General features: G+C 39.7%; 1 protein-coding gene across 2 annotated transcripts in view; it reads left to right on the top strand.

Moving 5' to 3' along the window:
• LOC145483505 (WD repeat-containing protein 64-like) overlaps positions 1 to 11,829 on the top strand; it is a 32,248-nt gene extending 20,419 nt beyond the window's left edge. The window contains exons 23-35 of one of the 2 annotated variants that reach the window (XM_081462027.1): positions 55 to 176; positions 836 to 964; positions 1,996 to 2,374; positions 2,974 to 3,079; positions 3,451 to 3,575; positions 4,268 to 4,380; positions 5,026 to 5,143; positions 5,554 to 5,648; positions 9,492 to 9,579; positions 9,955 to 10,035; positions 10,354 to 10,434; positions 10,796 to 10,846; positions 11,690 to 11,829. In XM_081462027.1, coding sequence (XP_081318153.1) covers positions 55 to 176; positions 836 to 964; positions 1,996 to 2,374; positions 2,974 to 3,079; positions 3,451 to 3,575; positions 4,268 to 4,380; positions 5,026 to 5,143; positions 5,554 to 5,648; positions 9,492 to 9,579; positions 9,955 to 10,035; positions 10,354 to 10,434; positions 10,796 to 10,846; positions 11,690 to 11,740 — 1,539 coding nt within the window. In that variant the 3' untranslated portion in view covers positions 11,741 to 11,829. Of the gene's footprint in view, positions 1 to 54; positions 177 to 835; positions 965 to 1,995; positions 2,375 to 2,973; positions 3,080 to 3,450; positions 3,576 to 4,267; positions 4,381 to 5,025; positions 5,144 to 5,553; positions 5,649 to 9,491; positions 9,580 to 9,954; positions 10,036 to 10,353; positions 10,435 to 10,795; positions 11,211 to 11,689 lie in introns of those variants that run through there. The other variant, XM_081462026.1, reaches the window with a different exon arrangement.
• Positions 11,830 to 12,145: the final 316 nt, after the last annotated feature.

Here is a 12,145-nt window from a genome sequence, read left to right as displayed (position 1 = left end):
GTTGTCTTTGTGCTTCGTTTCAAAGTCTCAACTGTTTTCTGGTACTAATTTCAGGAACATGTCCTTTCGCTCTGTGAAGTGACTTGTCTGGAACACGTGTCGCCTTTGTTCTTCGCTGGTACAACTAGTGGAGCAGTGATCATGTGGAATTTGGAGACAGAGAAAATCGTCTTAAGGTTAGCCAGTTCTTCAGTTGACTTTGACAACTATTGCAAACTGAAAGTCCCTTCTGCCTAAAGCCTCAAATACGCTCCATAGCCTCAGTGATGTTATGTGTTAAATATTGTCCGAAACAGCAAAACGACCAACTAATAGCCTTACCTAGAAAGTGACCGCTTTCCAATTGTACAGAATAATCAACATCAGTAGGAAATTCCCATTGGACAATTTTTTTAGGTTAAAAGGAGTACCTTCAGATGTATTTTCTTCTCTCTTTGATTGGAATAACGCTGTATCATTTGCGTCGTCTTGCGGGAGAAACTCAACTCTGACAAATGGGGCGTCCTGTTCCATTTTCAAACATTTCCATGTTTGTGGAAGAATAGTACTGTTCCGTTTGGTGGAAGTCTTTAACGGTGATATCCACCCAATTACAAAGCATATGCATTGTTCCATGTTTGAGCCTCAGGTATATGCAGTCAGTTCCGTGCAGCACTTTCGATTTTGAGTGAACATGAATACAAACAAAGCATCCTTGCTCACTTATAGGTCTTTACATTTTCATTTTATTTAGACTCTTTCTAGTTTTTTTCGATGAGGTCGCTGCTTTCTGTAGTACTTCCTTAGTATCGGTTTATCAACTCTTCAAGAGTCTTCCTGTCCACTTTGTCTGCAGGTGTGAACCGCCAAGATCTAGAAGTGCAAACAATAGCAAGCACAGGCGCAATCACCGAGATGATCAGCTGGTGTACCGATGCCTCTACCTTGTTCATCGTGTCAGGAAACCAATCATATATGGCAAAGGGTATAATTTTTTTTTTTATTGCAATAACATTACATTAAATACAAAAATTACCTGCTCTTCTTACAATGTTAACGTAACTTACAGTTTAACGATACTAACAGAACTTACAAGAGGGAAGATATTTGTTTACAAACATTGTTTTTGTCATTTACTTGTTCAAAACATTAAACAAAAGAATTCTTTGTTTCACCAACCAATAGTTCTCTGGTTGGCATATTAATAACAATAGGTGACGTCACTGATATCTTTGCTATACTAACAGTATTTACAATATATTAATGTCTTACATTACTTTCATGTAGGGCGTTAGCTACAATAGGAGGCTTTCTCGCATATTAATTTGTGACTTAGGTTTATGTTTCCCAATTTTGATTTTGTTTATCAAAATCGCTAAGAAGGCATCGGAATAAAACGGGGTTGTCATATTCGAATCTTAATAAATTGGTTTGATTGAAATTGGAGAATTTTTGCGGTAATGTTAAAGCTACCGGTGTAACTAACATTAGAATTTGGGTATATAAATTGTTATAAAATCTTCTGTAGTTGGCTGTAAGAAGAAAACTAGTAGACCTAATTGGGTACTCATTCTTGATATGTAAACGAAAGTCGACGCTTAAAATAAAACCACCCTAAACACAAATAAATGAAAAAGCGCCAGCATGAATTTATCGGGTATAATTAATCACTGTAGACCATATGTACATTATAGATTTTACACACTGTAATAATGTTTGTGCTTTAGAGCTTCGCCAAACAGGTAAATATTTCTGTTGTACCAGAGAAAAATTGAACATGCCAAGAGAGGGGCCTATTGTCGCTTTGAATTTAAAAAAAAGACCGACTTAAGCCCGGTTTATGTATAGGTAAAGTATAGGTATGGGGTATAGGTAAATCATTTATAACCTTTTAAGAACCTATCTATACATATACTTTACCTAGACATAAACGGGGCTTAAGTCGGTCCTCCATAACTACTTTAACATTGATCGTTGAGAGACTTTATTTTTATATGACCCTTCTCTTTCACACAGCAATACCAACTACCAAGTGTTAGATAATCAAAGAGATCAAATCATTGCTAATGAAGGAGAGGCGAGTGACACTCGTACTGAAGAGCAGAATGGAGTTTCAGTCGAAGACGGAAGAGTAAAGACTGATCATACAAACCAGGAGCAGATGGAAGAAGAGCGCGAGGATAAAGAAAACAAAGAAAATGGCGAAGACGAGGGGGAGCACAGAGAGGAAGAGACCGAGGACCATGTCAACAAAAATGATAACGAGGATGCGCACGACGACGAAAAGGAAGATGGAGTCAATGAAGAAGCTGTGTTTGGCGCGTTTTTACAAGTTAGTGAGCCAGCGTTAGTGTCTTCTCATCATGACGGGTTTCTACGCTTCTGGAATTTATCGGTGAGTTTGTAGCGAAGTAAAATGCCGTCATCAACCGACCGATAGCGTTTTTCTTTTTGCTAGACTCTAAAGATACCTTCACATCCTAACCGGTTTAGCGCTGAGCTCATCTTTGATAGCTTGTGTAATTTTACAAGACTTTCTTCACCACTAAGACAATTATCAGGACGTAACACGAAATACTCTAGTACGATCATTGTTACATGTACGAGTTCTAAGAACACAGGGAAAAAAAATAATTACGTTCTGCGAAGCTTGTACCACCTATTCCACCATTCCAAACCACGAGTGTTCGTTCTCGGAAACTTCAAAGCTCTGGTGTTACCACTGAATCACAATAGAAGTGCAAAGTGCTTATGCCTTTCAACAATAAGGTCTCTAAGTATCGATTCTCCTCAGTGGTCGGAATTTTCAATGTTTGTGCTGAGAAGTTGGTGGTATACAGGTACGTCAACACGATACACGCATGGTTAATTGATGTTTTTCTTTATTCTCATTAGCTATCCGCTTGGTAATGATATTGATATTGTAAGGAGAAATAAGATGTTGTTGAGACTCATTGCGAGCCAAACGACTAAGAAGTGTTTGCTATGCTTTAGGGAACACTGTTATCAGAGATACGTGCGATAACCAGAAGGCAGGCATCAGCAGTGACAGCTATGTGCACAGATCCAGACTGCAACTTTGTTATCAGCGGAGATGCAAGTAAGACAAGTAGCATGTCAGGGCCTCTAAAGACTGCTTTGTTTGTACTTTGCGTTTCTGACCTTGACTGTGACGTTCAGTAGATAGTACATTAGGTTTTCGTGTGTTTAGGGGCATGAACATTTTTTTACGACCAAAAATAGTAGACTATTTTGGTAACAGTGGGCGTGAAAGAAAACGAAAAATTGACCATGTTTTGTCAAGACGTGCGCTCTGACTTGTCTCCTTTTTGAGGTGGTTGAACTCTACGTGCTCAGTTTGTTTATCTATAAGTTTTCAACCCTCTATCATCCGTTCTAAAACTGTTATAACATGCCATAGCTAATCCCTTTTTAAAACTGTTGAGGTCGCTTATCGTATTTTCTGTCCAGGGGGCTACATCACTGTGTGGGATGTTGGCAACTTTCTTCTCGATCCTCCATCCGAGAAAAGTGATGGAGACCACCGCGAAGATGAACAGGAAAGTAACAAGGAGGAAAGCAAAAAAGAACCCAAGGTAAATTGTTTATCACATCTCTCCGTTACTTTTTTCCCCCAGTCACAGTGGCAAAAGGTTGGTAAGGAAACCACAAATTTTTTGCAACACAAGCTTTACGAAATATTGCCTGCAGAAAGGATTACATAAAGTAGACTCGAGTTCTTCTCTCCGCTTCGATTATTGCCACGAAAACGTTGCGAGGCATGTTAATTGTAGAAGATGTTAAACGAGGCAACGTCTCGTGCAACTTTTGTCGGAACAGTGCAACAAATTGTAAGATACGTCGCAAGAACAATTGCTCAATGTAACAGCAGCTCACTTAAGCAGCACGTAAAGTACAGTTATACAAAATTAATAGATATCTGAATTGACCAGTCCTCCAATAGGGCTTTTGAGGGCCAACAGAAACAAACAGGGAAACAAATAATATGAATAAACACAACGTGGTTAAAAATCCCAATTGGCGGGAGGCGGATCAGATTTTACAAGAGTGGCCGAATAGCAACCTGTCATCATCAGAAGCTTTAGTTACCCTCGAATTTACAGAGTAACATTGCTGAACCCGCGACCTCCGGATTTCAAGTCCGGCGCCCTAACCGCTTGGCCACGCTCCTCTTACAGTTCTGACCGCTTTCTATGTAGTACTTTCCCTATTGAGCTATTTCACTCATTCATTACTGTTAACCTAATACTTAACCTTGTGTTTCTAGAATGTAATCAAGCAGATCGTTTGCTGGCGAGGGCACCTCACTCGTGTTGTTGGACTGGAGCACGTGCAAAGTGCTGACGTCATCGTGTCTGCGTCAACTGACTGTTCTGTAAGGTACATGTACGTTCATTGAGGTCAAGCACTCTGCACAGTTGAGAGCTTTAAAGGCTTCCCCCACTGACCAGCGTACTATCTGTATCAGTTATCGGTAGCTATTCATATACTGTAAAAGTTACCTCTCATGCCGTGGCCATTGTCCTCGGCTATTGTCCTTGGGTTGTACTCTCTTACTCTGACAGTGCCACTCTCCATCCAGGAGTAAAGAAGGAGGAGGTGCGAAACGTGTTCATGTTTTCATGCTACAAAAACTGTCGCAACTGTAGCTGACCAGATGCTACGTTTGGCAATAGACCAACGGACTAAGTTCATTGGTTTCGTTCGTTCGTCCGTTGTTTCGTTCATTCGGTCGTCCGTTCTTTCGTTCGTTTATTCCTGTTCTCGTTTTTTTTTGTTTTTGTTTTTTGTTTTTACTTTTTTTTTTGTTTGTTTTGTTTTTCTTCTTTTTCATTCCAATTGGCAACGCTTTTCTACGCTCAGTATGGACTAGCGCGTCTTGTTTTGGTGGTTGATAGTGATGAATCATGTAGCGAAGCATTGAGTTTACCGAGCTAGGAAAATCCCTGAGAACGTAAATAAGCGGTTAGCTTGACAGCCGTGGCTTTTAATAATCAATCGTCGTTTCTTTGTTTTTCTCCTCAGGGTGTGGTATCGTAATACAGGTCATTTTATTGGCTTTTTTAGTCAGCCTCGTCTGTGGCATATGCCATCTTCCAAGTCTGTTCCCTCCACACCAGTCAAACCCTACGACATCTCAGAGGTTAGCTGTTCATCTCACAACTGTATTGAATGTCTCAGGCATGCATACTCCTCACAGGAAGGGGAAGGATAGTGTCAAGTTTTCAATTACGCCAGTGTGTTCATGTTACTACAAAAAAGGTGTACTGTTATGAGCGGTGTAATTTTGTTAATCATTTTTACAGAATAAATTAAAAACAATAGAAAACAGTTTAAGCTAATTTAGTTGCAAAATACGGTAGTTAGTTGTTGTATCATTGTGTGATGCACTTTGAACTCAAATCAAAACAAAGAGTAAAAAAGCAATGCGAAAAGTTAAGCTTTTATAAGAAGTCAGGGCGTTTCTTTCGTAGCAGAAACAGTCGCCTGCAATTTGATTGTAACAATTAGTTTTGTTTCATTCTAAGTTTGACTAACTGGTTTAATTTTCAGGGCCCTATTAAAACGTTAAAAAACGTAGCCACCAAGGCAGTCCAGAAGACAACTGACAGCGGTGTGGATTGCCCGCTCATGTTCGATGACACAAGGTAGCACAGTTATGTTGTGAACCGTTACCCATTTCCGCGTGTGACCTCTCTAAGAACAGAGTGAGGCTGCGGACTGCCTTTTTCATTAGGGTAGTGTCTAAGTAGCAATCATTATCATCAGCAACATCTTTTATTTGCCACACAGTAAATACGTTTTATGCAATTCGTGATTTATGCTAAGGGAACTGCTTTCAAAGGTAAAGATTGTTTTCACCTGCCTAACTAACGACAAAATAGAGCACCTAGGAAACAGCTGAGATAAAGGAACCACATTGGCAGCAGCCCTTTGGCTTTTTGTGATTTTGTTTCTTTGTAGTCATGCTTGGATCATGAGTGAGCGTGTTGCAACTTACTGGAGTTCTTTAAAGCCTATTTTGGTGGTTTAAGTAACTTTAGTGGGCTTGGTACAACGGTAAATTTTTTTTTTCTTTTTTTTTTTTGGCGTTCTTACTCGTCATACTTGACTGACTACGGACAAAGACTGGCTGCTCGTAGTGTAATTGACTGTCCGACCGATTAACCGACTGACCGATCAACCGATTCACTGACCGAGAGGCCGACGAACTAACCGACTGACCGAACGACCGACTAATTCATGCTTTTATCGTACTATTCACTGATGAATTTTTCTTTTAAGAGTAAGTGATTGATTAAATTTATATTAATTATTGACCTACTTAGTCATTGTATGTCTGCTGATACTGGTACATTAAAATGTTTAAGAGTGCCTGCCTGTAAAAATCAGACAAACTCTTAATTTCGCGGCAAGGGTCGAAAATTCGATTTCGCTCATATTCTTATGGTAGATAGGCTAGAGCATGACAAAAACTACTGGATAGTTTTCTTGGCAAAATATCCTTTTATTTCAAAGAAATATGCAAATTACCAAATTCCGTTAAAATCGTCATTTGACGCACCATTTTATTAAGCAAGTTTGAGAGCCTCGCATGCAAAACCGCATCATTCTTCCGTCTTTAAAACACTCAAATATTTTTATGCAGTGTTTAAATGTGTACTGGGTTGGTTTTAGGGAATGTTGCGTTGTCTTTTTGGGTGCAAAATAATTAAATTTCGAAGACATGTATCTCATTCACTGAAAAGTACTTCGTGTATATAATTAATTTTCACCATGTGCGAAACCTTTAAATGGATTAAGCTTCTGGTGGTTGAATCGCAGAAGGATGATCTACAGATTCCTGTAAAAATTTCTTTGGGCAAATGATTGTGAGCGACGCGAGAGCTTTTCAAAGTACGTCAAAAATGCACATATTTGACCATCCGTCGTCAAATTTCAATTTACGGGTTAGAGGTATATTTTAGCATGCGCCACATGTCTTGACCTATAATAAGTTGAAATAGACACAGAGCTGATAATTTCGAAATGTTCTAACCTTATTTGTTGCAAAAGGCAGGTCCAAAGCCGATTTGACGTGTTTCTAGTCGATCTCTCACCATTCGTCGCACATAAAGCAGAAGTTTGCTTTTGTTTACACAAGGTTAACGTCCGATATACATCGCCAACTTGCAACCTATTATTGGTCGAATATCATGAATCTGTGACCATCTTTCTGCGCATATGAACATCACTGCATCTAAGTCAAAAACGGTTGAGTCATTTGTAGATAGTTGCTTGCTTTGCACTGCGCCGAAATAATACGTTTGATCGATTGCTGACCATTGCTGGTAAGCGTGTCGGCGCAGCCGCAATCTTACAACCGTTATTTATTCGTCACGCAATGCTGTCACGGCATATGCTGCACATTTTGATCTATTTTGTATAGAGCACTCTCAGGATAAATGAAACAATTTAATCATTGTTCATCTGTTTATTCATATGTATAATAACATGTGTATATTTATATAATCGTATTCTATACTGTACGTGGCCTAGGTCCAAATCACGTTTGTTGTACGTTTTGATGTTTCAGACAACTGCTGATAAAGCTAGTGCCTGTACTCACTAGAATTTAAAAAAAACGCTATGAAACAAATTATAGATCAATGAAGCAAGAAATAGCTGAAATAAAAATAGAAAATCGCAACGTGTCTAATTCGTGAGAAAAACAGACTAAATTTAATTAGTAATTACGTGAGTAAATAGCCCTGGCCATGCCATTTTATTTGGCGTATTTTGTTTGCCTTGTGGCGAGGCATTGGTATGTTTGTAACAGGAAATAGAGGACTGTTGTCAATAAAGTCCAAAATTATTGTCAGTAAAATATTGTAAATAAAACACCTATTGACCGGTTACCTCCGCGGCCACCATTTGGCCGTTCCGATAAGGGTTTCATTATTGTCTTTACCCCTATTAAGCGGCCACCCAAAATTTAAAAACTTTGTTTTGGAAAGGGCGATGGCAGATAAAAGTCTGAAATTGAAGGTGCATGACCAGTGATAATTCAAATGCACGTCGATCATGATTGTCTTGAATTGACTCCATGTTCACCAAGAAATTTATAACCCGATAGTGAAAAATTAAATATTCAAGGTACACCAACCTCTATTTAAGCGGCTAGCCCCATTGAGCGGTCATCACCCATTTCCCCGGGGGTAGCCCACTGTATTACATGTAAACTAAAAATAATTGCACAGCGCGAAAAGACCTAGGTATGAGTTTAGCGTTACAGTATTACGCAGGGCATGTAGGTAGCGGTGGTCGAGTGAAAGATAACAACAGGGGCAATGGTAAACTATTCATTCTTCTCATTTCTTAATTTAATCTCTTCCTACTCAACACGATTGTGTGCTCCCAGTGGTTCCTAGCCTTACGGAGCCTTATGTATTAGGATAGAAATTGTCCTACCCCTACCCCCTCAAATGGGATGACAGCATTGCGTGACGAACAAGGAACCGCTGCAAGCAAGGATTCAAGCCATTTAACCATGACGATCAAAACGTAATATTTTGGTGTAGTGCAAAGCAAGCAACTATCTACAAATGACTTAGCCGTTTTTGACGTAGTTGCAGTGGTGATCATATGTGTCGAAAGAGGGTCACAGATTCATGGTATTCGACCATTAAATAAGTTGACAGTTGGCGATGTACATCGGACGTTGTGTAAACAAAAGCAAACTTCTGCTTTATGTGCGACGAATGGTGAGAGAAACACGTCAAATCGGCTTTGGACCTGCCTTTTACAGCACATGAGGTAAGAGCATTTCGAAATTATCAGCTCTGTGTCTATTTCAACTTAACATTGGTCAAGTCATGTGGCGCATGCTAAAATATACGTCTAACCCGTAAATTGAAATTTGATGAGGGAATGGTCAAATATTTGCATTTTTGACGTACTTCGAAAAGCTCTCGCGTCGCTCACAATCATTTGCCCAGAGAAATTTTTACAGGAATCTTTAGATCATCCTTCTGCGATTCAACCACCAGAAGCTTAATCCATTTAAAGGTTTCGCACATGGTGAAAATTAATTATATACACGAAGTACTTTTAAGTGAATGAAATACATGTCTTCGAAATTTAATTATTTTGCACCCAAAAAGACAACGCAACATTCCCTAAAACCAACCCAGTACACATTTAAACATTGCACAAAAATATTTGAGTGTTTTAAAGACGGAAGAATGATGCGGTTTTGCATGCGAGGCTCTCAAACTTGTTTAATAAAATGGTGCGTCAAATGACGATTTTAACGGAATTTGGTAATTTGCATATTTCTTTGAAATGAAAGGATGTTTTGCCAAAAAAACTATCCAGTAGTTTTTGTCATGCCCTAGCCTATCTATCATGAAAATATGAGCGAAATCGAATTTTCGACCCTTGCCGAGTTATTTTCCATTTTTATGGACAGGGACTCTTAATAGCTTGTTCAATATCCGATTACTCTGCAGATGGCTGCCGTTCAGACATTCCGCCCAAAAAGAAACAAAACCTAAAGGCGACAACAAGAAATTCTTTGATTCTCTATCAAAACCAAAGGTAGATATAACATTTCGATCTTCCCAGTTGTTCCCTTCATTTCTGTACAGCCCTCATTACAACTGTCTCAGCGTTTTGATCCCACGTCATCTAACACATTTTAGGGTGGACATTTTGGAGCTGTCTAATTACCCTGAAAGAACGTGTTAGATGAAAGTTTGCCTCAGGTCAGACTTTTACTCATCATGTTCCAAATTTTGAAAAACAGCATTGCGTTATAAGGCCCAGTAGGAAGGGATCGCAATGTAGGAACTGTCTAACCAGTGCTTATGGCGTACTTTCCTTTATCCTGCAGTGTCGCCTTTAAGTTTAAGTTTTTTTGGAGTGACCTCCTTATTAAAAACAATTCACGGTTCACGTGCTATTTTTTTGCAGCATTACAACTCTCACCTGGAGAGTACGAGTTCAGGATCCCCAGAGACTGGGGCGGTGTACAGAGCACTTCCGGTGTACAAGGTAGGTAGTGATCAGTTGAATTATAGGCATTTTTGTGCTCAGCCAGAGGTTTTATTTCTTCTTATCAACTGCAACATAACAGATCACAATTTTTTGAGTGGCCAGTTGGTCTATCGTTCAGGCTAGCCAGTCAGTCTGTTTGTCAGTTATGCCATAACTGACAAAGAGAATCTGTTAATCTGTCAGTTGCGCGGTTGGGTGAGCAGGCGGTCAGTAGGTTGTTAGCCTCTTTTGTTTGACTGTCTGCAAGTAGATGGTCAGTTAGCCAATCATTAAGAAGACTGTCAACTTTGTTAATTATTTTAGAATGTTTTGTAGATTGAAACTCCAGAAAGACTTAAGACACCAGCCATCAACATGCAGTCATCATGGCTCACAAATCAGGCACAGAACCAAAAGGTAACTCTTCTGCTTTTGTCTGACTTTTCATTACGTTGAGTACAGTAGCACTGTTTGCGGTACAGTCTGTTATATATAATGTGAATTTACAGACCAAAGTCTGTGACTCAGGTCTGGCTCTGGCTCTGGTTCTGTGAAGGGTAAGGTCAGAGCAACATCAACAATAATGAAAACAAAGGGAAGGGAAATAAGAACTAAAGAGAAAAAAAGAAGTATGTTAAATAGATCCCAATTTTGGACTTGTCAACAGAATCAGCTTGTACTTTTTCATGTGTACTGAGTAAGTCATTGTTTTAAAACAGTTGCTGCATTTGATTTGTTGCCTCTCTCTCACTGTTCTCTCGTTACCTCATTCTAACAGGGGCATGGTAACAAGTCCACATTTGCTTATAGATCATCGTCGTCAACTCGGGTAAGTTCATGTAATGTACTCAGAAAGACGCCGGCACAAAATTCGCACAACTTGTCCTATGATAAATGTATGCAATTCTCTAAGGTGAATTCGATCCCAAGTCAGTCACGAGCGCTTCATTTATGTTAATGCCACTTATACGAGAAAAATAAGCCGCGACTTACATAGGACTCAAGCTGGACCATTTATACGAGCGCGGCTTATGATAAGACGCGAAGTGATCGTAGAAATGGTTCACGGCTTATTGGTGACTGATTAATGTCTCGCTTTTGTGTTGGTTGTCATAGCAATTGCGGATTTGGGCGAGCTCTCGCGCGAGCGCGGGAAAAATTGAGCTTGCGCAGTGCGAGTTCGCGTCTTGTGTAAGTCTTCGCGGCTTGTGTAAGCCGCGGCTTATTTTCCTCGTATAAATGGCCTTATTGTGTTCAGCAAAGGATAAGTTAATGAAGAGAACGACAACGATCAAGTAGGGCATATTTTCTTGATGTAACGCCAAAATCTTACAACTAACCTAAAAATGATGTGTAACAATCAGTAACGAGAATTTCAACATCGAGCTCGGGACTGAAACATTAGATAATCTTGGGAATGGACTCCTTGTAAGGTACCCTTTCACGCTTTCACACATCCGCCACGAGGGATAGACAAAGGGATAGACAAAATTGAATTTGATTTTACTCCTAGAAACGAGTAGCCTTCTCATTTACACGCCCATTCTCTAAACTCTAACATCCTCCCCACTACTCCTCTTGATATTCTGTAAATGAGATTAAAAGATGGATCCAAAATAGTAGTCCCTAAGATAACATTGACAATCAGGTATCCATGTTTTATTCCCATCAGGAGCCTGTGGTGTCAAGATTTCCACACATTGTGCAAGGTCATAAGAGATAACACAAGAGCAGGGGGGCTCCCCCTCCCCCGCCCCCCAGCGCCATTGCCTCACCCGGATAAGAGACATGTCATCCCCAGTCTGCTAAGATGGTCCGTTTCACAGTCGTTTGTTTATCGTAACGTCTTCGCTTGGGATGAATCATGATAAGTGATGTTTTAGAAGGAATCTCTGTTATTTATCCCTCCTCCGTATCGGCTAAAGATATTTAGTAGAATTCTACTTGTACGTTTATGCAAACGCTGCAATCTGATGGGCCGAGCTACGGTACACTATCAGTCATTGGTTTGAAGTGGCTCGAGGTCGTCCACATAACAATGATGTTTTCTCGTTTCTGCAAAGTTTTGGTGGACGATTTAGAAGAACGTACTGGATAATTCAATTCTGAGAAGACTAAAAGACGGACA

The sequence above is a fragment of the Orbicella franksi genome, chromosome 4, assembly GCF_964199315.1.
Source record: "Orbicella franksi chromosome 4, jaOrbFran1.1, whole genome shotgun sequence".
NCBI classification, from domain to species: Eukaryota; Metazoa; Cnidaria; class Anthozoa; order Scleractinia; family Merulinidae; genus Orbicella; species Orbicella franksi.
Note: the sequence above shows the minus strand (reverse complement) of the source record. Positions and strands in the feature narration are given on the sequence as shown.